At 35.7% G+C, this 12,323-nt stretch overlaps 1 protein-coding gene across 2 annotated transcripts; it reads left to right on the top strand.

Annotated features, from left to right (window-relative positions):
* Positions 1 to 8,221: 8,221 nt before the first annotated feature.
* LOC113301235 lies at positions 8,222 to 10,066 on the top strand. Of its 2 annotated transcripts, none has more exons than XM_026549993.1 (2): positions 8,222 to 8,854; positions 9,568 to 9,705. In XM_026549993.1, exons 1-2 carry the CDS (start codon positions 8,459 to 8,461, stop codon positions 9,652 to 9,654), a joined length of 483 nt encoding a protein of 160 aa, XP_026405778.1. In that variant the 5' UTR covers positions 8,222 to 8,458; the 3' UTR covers positions 9,655 to 9,705. The 2 variants fall into 2 exon arrangements, with proteins under 2 accessions (XP_026405778.1, XP_026405779.1); XM_026549994.1 differs by having other exon boundaries at positions 8,224 to 8,854; positions 9,671 to 10,066.
* Positions 10,067 to 12,323: the final 2,257 nt, after the last annotated feature.

Here is a 12,323-nt window from a genome sequence, read left to right as displayed (position 1 = left end):
TATTTGTGTGTGCACAAACCTTGATCGGGTGGGATCCAACTAGAATCAGGTTTATTCGATTGATTAGTTGCGTGAGATCGGCATCAACTAATAGTTCTCTTTGAGATCTATTTTGATTTTTGTAAATACGAATCTTATTACTTCGGTAATAGAGATTGGATTCATCTAACCAGGCCAAGGAGTTTATTAGATTAAACGGAAGATCCTTTGCATATGACCTAAGATATCTTTATCTTGAAAAGAATCTAACTGTTGTTACCATACATATTCATTGTTCCTTTAATGTTTGGAATACAATCCAAAGGAATTGTACCAGTGCATGACTCATCGAAGTCGGAAGCGCATGGATACTGTGGAAATTGAGTGAACTAGGGGTACTTTCTTGGTCTCAACTATACAAAGTTGGTTTAGATTTTGTATAGCGGCTTAATTCTGAGAGTATATATTCAATTCTGGATTAGGTCTAGGGGTTTTTCTGCATTTGCAGTTTTCCTCGTTAACAAAATCTTTTTGTGCTATTTACTTTATCTTTCCGCATTATAATTGTTTTACTATAATTATAGTAAACTGCACTTTACGTTAACTCCGATTTACTTGACAGTGATCTTATATAGTTTGGTTAAGTCCGAACCTATTATCAAGTAATCACACTTTGGTTGTCGTATTTTCTCGATCTCGTATGCATAGACAATCACACAAAGTGTGAATATCGAAGTTGTTGTATTGTATCCACTTTGTCCATATACGGTCGCACTTGGTAAGAGGACTTATAGGTTGAAACAAAAAGATTGTGGTGTATTTGGGTACCCTCGTCTTTTCAATTGGTATCAGAGGAGGTAAAAACGAAAAGACCTAAAAATCAGTGTTTGGTGCGATCCAACCTATAAGATATAAGTTATGTTGGACATCTGAACCCTTTTCCTCTCATCATCTTCTTCTAAATCAAACAAAAACTCTATAAAACCAACCAAATTTGACCCTTTTCCTCTCATCATCTTCTTCTACATCAAACGGAAACCTCTTTAAGAAAATCTCGAAAAAATGGCACCAAGATCAGAGAAAATGGAAGACGGAGTTAGTAAAACTACAGAGACTGTTAAGGAAATACACTACAGAGGAGTGAGGAAGAGGGCATGGGGGAGATATGCAGCAGAAATTCGAGATCCTGGAAAGAAAAGTAGAGTTTGGTTGGGTATTTTTGATACAGCTGAAGAAGCTGCTAAAGCTTATGATACCGCTGCTAGAGAATTTCGTGGATCTAAAGCTAAGACTAATTTTCCGATTTCTAATGGGGTATGAGTTATGGATCTAACGACGTCTTGTGATAATCCATTGCTAACAAAATTTCGTGGATCTAAAGCGTATGATACTGCTGCTAGAGAATTTCGTGGATCTATAGCTTAGCAAACCTATAGGTTGAAACATAAACATATTCGTTTTTTTTTTTTAATTTAATCCCAAATCTGACCAATTTAAAATCTTGTTTAAAATTGGTTGAGTATGGTTTGTCTTCAATAATCACTGATTGAGTCAATAATTGATTGGTTACATGATTTGTTTTCATCTTATTGTTGCTACGTATGGTTTAGATTAGGTTTAATTTGGTTTCATCCGTTTTCAAACTAGGATGAAAGCAGTTTCATCTTGTTTTAGATTGTATTGATTTTTTTTTTAAACTAGGATGAAACCGATTCATCCTGTTTTAGATTGGATTGAATTTGTTTTGTATTTTCAAACTAGGAAGAAACCAATTTCATCATGTTTTAGATTGGATTGAATTTTTTTTTCTATTTTTAAACTAGGATGAAACCGATTTTCATCCTGTTTTAGATTTGAGGATGAAAAGGTTTTCATTCTGCCTTAATTTGGGTTGAAACTGGTTTCATTCTACCTTAATTTGAGTTGAAATTGGCTTCATCTTGTTTAAAATAGTTCATGTTTGATATCTATGTTTCATAGATTTTTATAGGAACTGTAAAGCTCATTATATTTCAATACTCTGAAATTAAATCTTTATATGGTCGTGAAAGTAGGACCGGTGATGACACGAACCGGGTCCGATGGTGAATATTAAAGTGGTGATGTTTTGCGGTAGAAGTTCAAATATCTTAGATTAGTTGGTGGTAGTCTAAACGTTTTGTAGAATTGTACTTTACTTTTCCGATTGTTTTTCTTTTCTTGGTCATTTGTTCACTGTATCAATATATAAATTCACCCATTAATGCTTGCTTATACTTTTCTGACAGCGTGTAGTCTAAATTGTATCATTGGAGAAGTAATACTTTTCCCTTATCCTTCTCCTGCTGATTTGATCATTTTTCCTCCTTAATTGTCTTTTTACAATCCTTTTGATGGTGGTAATCTTCATGTGGTTTGTCTTGTAAAAGAATACGATTTATTCTTACTGATTCATATCATTTGAGTTTCGAGTTAGATCTTTTTATCTCTTTCCTTTTCTCTATTTAGATGAAAACGACGACCAACCTATGTCTACAAGATGTCAAGCCATTTCCAACTGTGTCTTTTAGTTCAAAAAAACATGTTTGTTCAACTGAGTTACAACAACCTCGCTTATTTTATCTCAGTTATATCATGTTAATTTTTGTGTATTATATTAATAATTATATAAGGATGTTTTAGTCTATTATGAAATATTAATTTGTAAAATCTTGGGTGTAATATCCAAAATGAATAATTGAAAAGTATCTTTTTAATTCCTGAGAATCTAAACAGTATTAAACTTTACATGTCTTTTTCTCCCAGAAATTATTGTTTTGGGGCTATTTGACCAATTTTGTGAACTTAGTTTTACATTCCAAAGCATCTAACTCTATAAAACTGAGAGATGGAAACAATGTTTTGCTTTGGAAAGATCTCGAAGGCCCTTTCCCATGATTGCCCACCGAATGGGATTATAAACAGAAAAGAAATTCTGAATATATTTTGTTTCCTAGAATGGTGGAATAATAGAGGAAATAACTCCAATGGTGCTGAAATTTCGAGGCTGTCAACAAGGAAGTTGCAAAATGTTAAGCTATAACTGATATCAAAATAAAATCTATATAACTGATATCAAAACAAAAGAGAGAAAAGAAAACATGGTCTTCAGTCATGAGTTTTTCAGAACAGTCGTCTCTCTTCTCGCAATCAAGACCTAATAGGAATTTTTCCAAGATCATAGCATACATATATAGTATCATATCTCATTTCGATTTCCTTCATTACTCTGTAAGGAAGTGATGAGTGCCAAATATTGTATATATTTACCCCTTTTTGTTGGCATTTAACTCATCTTTTATGCATTAATTCTACATTTTATCCCATATTCTGTATTTTCATTGTTTTCAAGAATAAATATTTTTATTAATTAATTTTGCATTTTTAGGTAATAAATAAAGTTCGGATGAGTCGCGGAGCGAAAAGAGCAGAGAAGTAGTGAAAAGCCGGGAGAAATCACGCAAGGAAGCCGCGAAGAATGGTGCGCACAACCTCATTTTCTACACACAAAAACGCCTCCGTTCTCAGCCATCAGATCAGTTCTCAGAAGCATCCAACGGTCGCTCCCTTGCTGTTCATCAACGTTTGATATCTCCGCCTTACACTACAACACCTAACCCCATCTAGAGCCGTTAACTTCGTTGTATCAAAAAATCTGACGGTCGCTACCAACCTCTTCAGGAGGAACCATCCGATCCACCTACCAGCTTCACATCCCACGGCCCATCTCACGAAACATCATCTCTTGATGGACCCGCCTCATACCCTAGTGACCGAGCACCTACACCTCAAACAAACGCACCCTTCCCTTTCTCCATCGAACCCATCTCCTCCATCACCCCCCTCTGCAGAACCACCATACCCCGTACCACCACCTCACCCCAAATCACTCCACTATTTTCTCCCCAACTCTATTCTACCTAATCCCATCATCACCATCACGTACCATCTCTTTAGCATCACTAATAACCTCAATTTCTCATCTCTCTGCTCACTGAAACCCTAGGTGAGAAATTGGGGATATAAGTGATGATTAAAGCATCAATTGGAGCATGGGAGGAACGAGAAGAAGCAGGAGAAGAGTGGGTCGACGAGATGGAGCGAGTATCTCATCAACAGTAGGTAAATCAATTTCACCAAACCCTAGTTCTACTGATTTTGGGGGAAAATTGGGGGAAAACCCAAAAAATGTGTATTGGGTATAAATTGGTGTTGTGTGAAGTGTGTGAAAGACACTGTGTATCTCTCTGGACTAGCCAGTAGAGAATTTGCCACAAAATTTTAATGAATTTCAATTTCAGTTGCTTATCAGTTAACAGTTGAAAATTGCATATGTTTTTAGTTATCTCAAATGTTGCTAGTTGTGTTTGAATTATTACATATGATGAATGTTATTGCTTTATCCATGTTTAGCATGAGCTAAACAACATCAGGCCAAGGCTCAGCTGAAGCCTTGTGCACTGTCAAGTGACTAGAAGCTAGGATAGTTACTTCCATGCACTGTTTTGCTTGAGCAAATGGGAGATACCAATGCTCATAGAGCCTGTGATTGGCTGTACTGTCAAAAGACAGCCAATGCTAGGGGCAAACTAGTGAGCAATTTAGTATTCTTCTATTTCTAGATGTATGCTTAGGAACAAACATAACCTAGAAACATGTCATTTGATTAGGACACAAGGTGGATCATAAGCCTTGGCTTACCCACCAATTCCCTTTCAGTAACTTGCATTTTCAGTCCTGTGTGTTTGCAATTCAGTTAATTTTCTTGCCTTTTATTTTCTTGCACTTTGTAGCTTCTGTGCACTGAAGTCAGTGCACAATCCTGCCCTTGCCCTTGGCTTCCAAGCCTTGGTTCTTTGCTTATCTTTCCCTGCTGTGGTTCTTAACTGCTTCTTTATTGCTTTACCTTGCATCTTTGGTTCATGCCATTTCCCTTGCTTTGCTCACTGCCATAGTGCATTGTCACCATTGTTAGCCTAGGAAGACTTCTTATATGCTCCTCTCCCTGTGGACAAACCCCCACTCATCACTATATTATAAATCTTGACCTTGTATACTTGCAAGTGTTTTGTGTGTGCTTCTCATTTTCACACCAGGAAGATCAATTCTCTTATCTTTCTTCTGAAGGGTCCACATCGTGCTCCATCCTCCAACGGAGGCGTCACCGGATTTGTTGTCTTCGGCAACCTCAGTTACATGACTCAGGCAGTATTGACCAAGTTTTGCGGCATCTAAGAAAGAAATCTGATCAGTGAGTTGGGTATTCAAATGATTGGTGAGATGAGTACGACTGTCTGGTATGACACTCCCAGAAAAAGCAAACATAGTGACAGGCTTAACATCTTCTTATGTGATTGAGAATTGATGAAGTTTGGGGACTCCACCTTCAAGAGTTGCGGTGATAAAGGAAGAGTTTATATCTTTCTTGGCTTTCCCTTCTATTGTTTTTGGCTTCTCTTAAATATAGTCCACACTTTTATTAACCATAATCCAAAAAGTTTAAGTTAAAATGAAAAATCAAACAAGTCTTAGTTTTCTTCTAACAATTAAACGTAAGTCCTTCTTACTCAAAATCAAAATAAACCCTAACTTTTTTTTTCTTAATCATACTTAAAGTTAATTATAATTGTTCTTTTAGTATTCTCACAAATTGAACAATTATATATAAACCCCAATTCTTACTTTTTACCAAAAACAAAATAAACCCTAATTATTATTTTCTCTAAAATAAATTTATCTTAATCATCATTACATCAAAAGTGATCGGGGTGTATACTCTATTTGTTCCCTTAAAAAAGTTCCACCACAACGCAATCGAATCTTTTCCTAGGACCATTCTTCTAGAACTCCATAAACATAATATATATAAAAAAAATAATCTAAAAGATGATTTTTTTTTCTCAATCATAATTAAACTAAAATTAATTGAGTGTGTTGATTATTCTTTAAAAAAACATTAACTATGTTAAATATCTTACATAATTTACTTTTTTTCTCAATCATGATATTTTTTTTTTTGATGTTGATTTAGGGATTTGATGATTATCTTTTTATTATGGGCTATATATATAATAACTATACATAATTTCGTGGGCTATGTCCAATGATTATAAAGGTCTGTTTGGTTATCTTAAATACTTATTTTAAATGCGTTATATATAGATAATAAATGTGTGGACTATATTTAAGAGAAGACTTGTTTTTAATAACTTTCGATGTTTCTTAATATCTCTGTCAGCTTTGAAATCCAGTTCCATTTGCCGTTTAACCTCTTCCCGCTCTCTGCCTGCACTCCATTCATTTTGCAGTTATGTCATAATCGTTTTGAATCTACCAGCAGCTTCATACGGTTTGAGTTCAATTTCCGATTTTTCCAAATGTTTTCCAAGACGATATTTCGCCTCCAAATTAAGTTTCCTAGTCCCTGAGGCTGCCACATGGAAATTTTTAACGGGATGTATTTTAACAGATTTTCTTTCTTTCACATGCATCAGAATTTCCTCAAAGCTGTTAAGGGGCACCATGTATTTGGAAGTGGTGCGAGAGTCGCTCACTATTATGGCCCTATCACGATAAGGGATGCCCATAACATAATTCTCCCCATTTTTGTCAAAAAAATTGTCAAAAGCAAAAAACATGGATCATAATGAATTAAATTAAAAGAGTGTCAAGACTAGATAACATATACCAACTTTTAGTTTAGACCATTTCACCAAGAAAAATAGGTTTGCGCCAAGGAGACGTATAAGTACAAGAATCTCCTACAATTCCATCTCCGCTCTCCACACAAAGATATTACGTTTAAGCACAAGTTCAAAAGAACTCTTCCCCATTTAATGTCGTTCCCGAAATAACAACATGAGCAATCGTTACTCTAATCACAAAAAAAGTATTTTCTTTGGATATTAACAAACTTACTCGCCAGTTATGAACAAAGTAATATTTTTCTCTCTTCTGTCGGTTAAGAACAAAAAAGTTAAAAATAACGATTTATTAGTGAATGGTAGAAATTTGACAATTTATTAAATATAAGTCATTGGTGAATGGTGAATGACTCACCAATCGGTTAATGCACACCGATTAAAAGTTTGGTCGATTTATAATATTAGAGATAAAATGGATCGATGAGTGGTTCACCGGTCAGTTAATGCGTCACCTCTCATCTTCCCTATGGGATAGGGAATAAGGATTAAAAGAATTACATATCCCATAAGAGATGGATTTTCTTTTAGGCCAAGCATTGTTGGGCATTTCGCTTGGATATAGCTTAAATATAGCCAAGCGTAATGAGGTTGACATTCCACCTCACTATCAGAGAGGGGATCGACTTACAAAAAGATAAATTCGATTTACCCTATAATGTTTTTAATCCCTAAAATTAGGAATTATTTAAGGACGCACAATGAGGGATATGAAACTAACATTTAAAAAAAATAAAAAATAAATCAAACCTAACCATACCCCACGTCCTTTTAAATTCTATATATTCTCTACTCCCTTTCAAATTCTCTTCTCCTTCTATGTCGGCTCCTTATTTTGGATATAATTTTTTTTTTTACATTCGGAAGTGATGAAGATCATGCCGAAAATGATTTGTTTTTTTTACATCGCCGGTATTGTATTAGTGATGCAGATCATGCCGGAAGTAATGGAGACCATGGCGGAAGTGCTGAAGACCATGCCTAAAAATGATGTCGGCGTGCTCGATAAATAACTTACAATGCCGACTGTAATTTTGGAGTACCCATTTTTTGGCATTGAGTTTGTCGGCATTTTGTAAGTTGTGAGTATTCATTTTTTAACCGAATTCCTATTACCTTAAAAAATTTTCTTATCAAACTAATCATTATTAAAATACATTATCAAACTAATCTTTTAACTTAGCTAATTATAATTAAGCACTAAACATGATTAATGAGGAGTATATTAGGAATTAGTTAAAATACATGGATAATGGGCGACTTTGATTTACTATTTAAATCCCGTTTTTATCTTTTTCCTATATTCCCCAATTAGTAAAAGTATCCCCCAATTGCACTTTCTTATTTAACCATACATTCTATAAAGTATTTTTGTGACTCATCGCTTAGCTTCAACGAGGAACAAATCTGTTCTACTCTTTAGCGATGCCAAACATAGGGCTGCACAAAGGGTAGAGTGGGTAGGATATGGCCTATACCCGCCATCCTATCCGTTTACTGGCGGTTAAGAAAATTTTTACCCGCCACCCTACCCGCCATTAAACGGGTAAGATCCTACCAAACCCATTCTCTGGCGGGTCGGATAGGGTAGGGTGGCGGGTATAACCGTTTTCTTTTTTATTACTACTACCCGTAAGGAGGAGAAAAAACAGAGGAGGAACGGATAATAATAAGAGAGATGATTCAAGTTCCTGTTGTTTAGATCAAAACTCCAAAGTTGGTACTAGTTGGAGAAGATTTCAAAAGTCTTTTTTAAGAAAATGAAGGAGAACGAATTCGTGGAAATGAAATTAGACTCCCCCACAAAGTCTGCTGGGTCTACAGGAATTAAGACACCAAGAATTGAATCAGGAGGATCAATTCAATTTGAGGATAAAGAAGAAGATTTCATAGAGAATAAGAAAATTGATGATGATCAAGAGGCGTCGAAGAAGAATTGTTCGGATTTGGGTATGAAAAAAGATCAAAGAAACTTACAAGAAAGGAACAACGGTGGTGGTTTGCATATTTGGAAGTGGAGGATAACTGGAATTGGAGCTCTCTGTTCTCTAGGAATCACTGCAGCTACTATCTATATTTTCATTATAGGAAACAGAAAAAAACATCATCAGCAGAATCAAAAATTCAGATTCCAGATTTATGCAGAAGACAACGAGGTCTGCAAATTCCCTTCATTTTTTTTTACATGTTTATCATTTCAGCTTATAAGCTAGAAGGACATGTTTATCTATACGGCTGTTAGATAAATAGGCGGGTAGGCGGGTAGGGTAGGATAATTTCGAGCTTTACCCGTCACCCTACCTATCTAACGGCGGTTAAGAAAATCTTTACCCGTTATCCTACCCGCCAAATAGTGGGTAGGATAGGATACGGTTAAAACACTGGCGGGTAGGGTAGGATTGACGAATATGGGTAGGGTATGTGCACCCCTAGCCAAACACATTCGCCACATTAAGGCGAAGTGATGCTCCGCAATACTTATGTTTTGCTCCAAGTAATCTATAGTTAAGCGAAATAACTGATCATGCTTGGCCTTATACCCATATATAAGTAGGGACGAAGTTATGCAGATGCCAAGGGTGGCTCCCGGCCCCCTAAATGCTTTGTATTTGCTTAAATATCCTGTACATTTACCACTGTTTCTAAGAAAGAATTCATTATTACCCCTCTTGAATTTATGTTTTTCACTTGGCCTCCGTATTTCGAATTCCTAGCTCCGTCCCCGTTTACAAGTGCATAATTAACCATAGCTACAAGCTACCATATGCTTTCCTTATATAATTGTAGAAGCTAGTGATCGATTCCAAACATAACCTGCACTCCACTTTGTTTCTCGTCTCTTAGTTGCTCATTCGCTTTCTCTCTCTAGAAATTCTTGGAAAGTCTCTCGACTAAGAGCATCTCCAACGGGAGGATGTTAGGTTCCTTTTCTACGGCTTGTGATACTTTTCCCTAAAAATTATCTCCAACAGGAACTTGAAGAGAATATGTGAAGATTACGTGGCGGGCGGTTTGGCTTAAATCATCTAGCCCATCCTCTAGATTCAGAGGTTCTAATACAGGATTTAATCATTTCATGTCATCGATAATATAAATTCAAATTTATTTTTAACGGATTTGTTTCATATTTGTTTATGAAATTTTCTGTTCTCCAAATTAGCCAAACTCGAGTTTGCAATTCTCTGTAAGTAAATCCCATCTATAATGGGTTTACATAACGAGAGCATAACATGAAGAAGATCAGTAGAAGAAGAAGGGTTTCTCTGTCATATCAATCAAAATCAGTAGATGAAATTGTGTTAGTATAATCTAGGATAGTTTATACCCAATTCGAGATACCCGATGTTCATGCAATGTAAGTTTCTCGATTTCCCTAATATTTGCAATATTTTGTTACTAGATTATTTTGTTGAATTGGTGAATAATGGTTTTTAATTTTTTTCCTAATTGTGTGCGATTCTTCCCAAATCAACAATACATTAATGGTAAGTTTGTTTGCAGAATTCAAGATTTCCAGGATTTACAATTCCATGGGATTACAAATTCTAGGATTCATGTAAATTTCCCGTGTGTTTGGTAACTCATTTAAAATTCCTATGATTCATAGAATTATCTTGTTTTAAAGTTCATATATTGTTTGGAATTACCCTTAGAATCTAAAAATTGTATATATATGAGATTTAAAGTTAAAAAAGTGGGTCCATAAATCCCACGATAAGTTTCCCAACAAATCTTAGGGGGGAGGAGTCGGACTCCATATGGAGGATTTGTTGGAAAACTGAATCCCATGGGAAATGTGATTCCAGGGATTTGGGCAACCAAACATACCGAAGGAAACGTAATTCCACCAAATCCCATGGACCCATAAATTCCGCCTTTAAAATTCTACATCCAAACCCACAATAACGTAAATGTTTAACTTGGATGGGATTTTTTTATGATGTATTCTCAATGTTGCAAGGAATTTGTTTGTTCTGGCTGTTGATCTATTGTAATCAAGTTTGGAACAGATTCACTAAGCCTTACTCCTAACTGTTTGATAAAATGCTTGACGGGATTAAATAGCTCATTAAAACCAAAACAAGTGTCACTGTGAAGGCAGTTGCTGTATACTTTTTCGAACATAAAGAATGTCACCGTAAACATCATGGGCAGTAATGAGCAGTAATTGTGACAACAGTATAAAAAAAGGTTTAAAAATTCAAACCATTAGTTCGATTGAAGTTCCGCTTTGCGGATTTTTGTCGAGTGATTCATACAATCCATGAAACTTATTAACTACAGCTTGTATGATACCCCATCAGCAGGATAGATCATTAGGATTGCGGTCCTCATCATAAGTTTCCATATTTTCTCTCCAAACTTTCAAGATGCGCTTCCACATTATATCACCTGACTGGTCCCTTCCTATTATTGCATCCACACTAATGTAGAGATATGTATTGGCTAGTGCAGTGTCTTCATCAGTTTTCCAAATCCGGCGAGGAGGATTGGATGATCGAGTTGTTGAAGGATTACTTTTTCGCTTCTTTTTGGACCGATTGCCAACGTCCGATGCTTGTGAAGGGGAAACAAGACTCTGTGCTTGTGGAGGAGGAAATTTTTGTGGTTGTGTCGAAGAAACAACAACACTCATCATACTTTGAAATCCGGCATACCAAAGTAAAACTCATTAGAACTCCATACAATCAAAATCCCAAGCATCTAAGATGTATACTTGAATCAAAAACAATCTGATTGATATAGAAAGAATAAAGATAAGTAGGGACTACAACATCTGGTAACAAATATACTACAATAACGCCCATTAAAAAAAAAGGAAAAACTTACCAAACCTAAAACTTGCAGTTCTGGTAGTGAATGGAGAAGAAGAAAAGAACCACCCTGATTTTATAGAGAAGATCTATTCACAATCTGGCGGGACTGAGTTTTATTTTACCTGCGAAAGAGAAAGAAAACTGCCCATCCTATCAATATAAGACAACGATAACACCACTTTCTCATAAACTTCCACGGTTGGAGATGATATTCTTGAATTTCCTATATTTAAGGAAAGTTTCAATCCAAAGGATGTTTATTTTACCCATCCATGTAGGACACGGATGTGCCATTGGAGAAGATCTAAAAATCTATCAAGATCCATATTAGTTAACAAATTTAATACTGTAACATCTCACTCGACTTTACTGTTTTCCCTTCCCGGACTCTTCTGCTCACGCGAAACATCTACAAACTTCTATTTAATTTTCCTCCAAAAAAGAAAAGAAAAAGCAGAATCGTACCTGCACATTAACCCCCACCACACATTTAATTTTCCTCCAAAAAAGAAAAGAAAAAGCAGAATCGTACCTGCACATCCATTTTTGGGAATTCTCATCTCTCATCTCTCAGTTCCTGTCATTTTTTTTTTCTCTCCAAAAATCCTTGGAAATCTTGACCAATCATGTCGTCTCCTTCACAAACCCTAGCTCTAGTAGTTACATAAGAAAGAGAAGCAGCTGATACTCATCTCTCATCTCTCATCTATGGTAAACCATCCTATTCAAAAAACCTCGCATTACTCTCGTTTGATGTTTCAATTTCTGGTGATTATCGTTAAAAGTTCTTTAAATTGTACGAAGTCTT

The sequence above is a fragment of the Papaver somniferum genome, chromosome 8 (assembly GCF_003573695.1).
Source record: "Papaver somniferum cultivar HN1 chromosome 8, ASM357369v1, whole genome shotgun sequence".
NCBI lineage: Eukaryota > Viridiplantae > Streptophyta > Magnoliopsida > Ranunculales > Papaveraceae > Papaver > Papaver somniferum.
The sequence above is the reverse complement of the archived record's forward strand: the minus strand, read 5'-3'. Positions and strand labels throughout refer to the sequence as shown.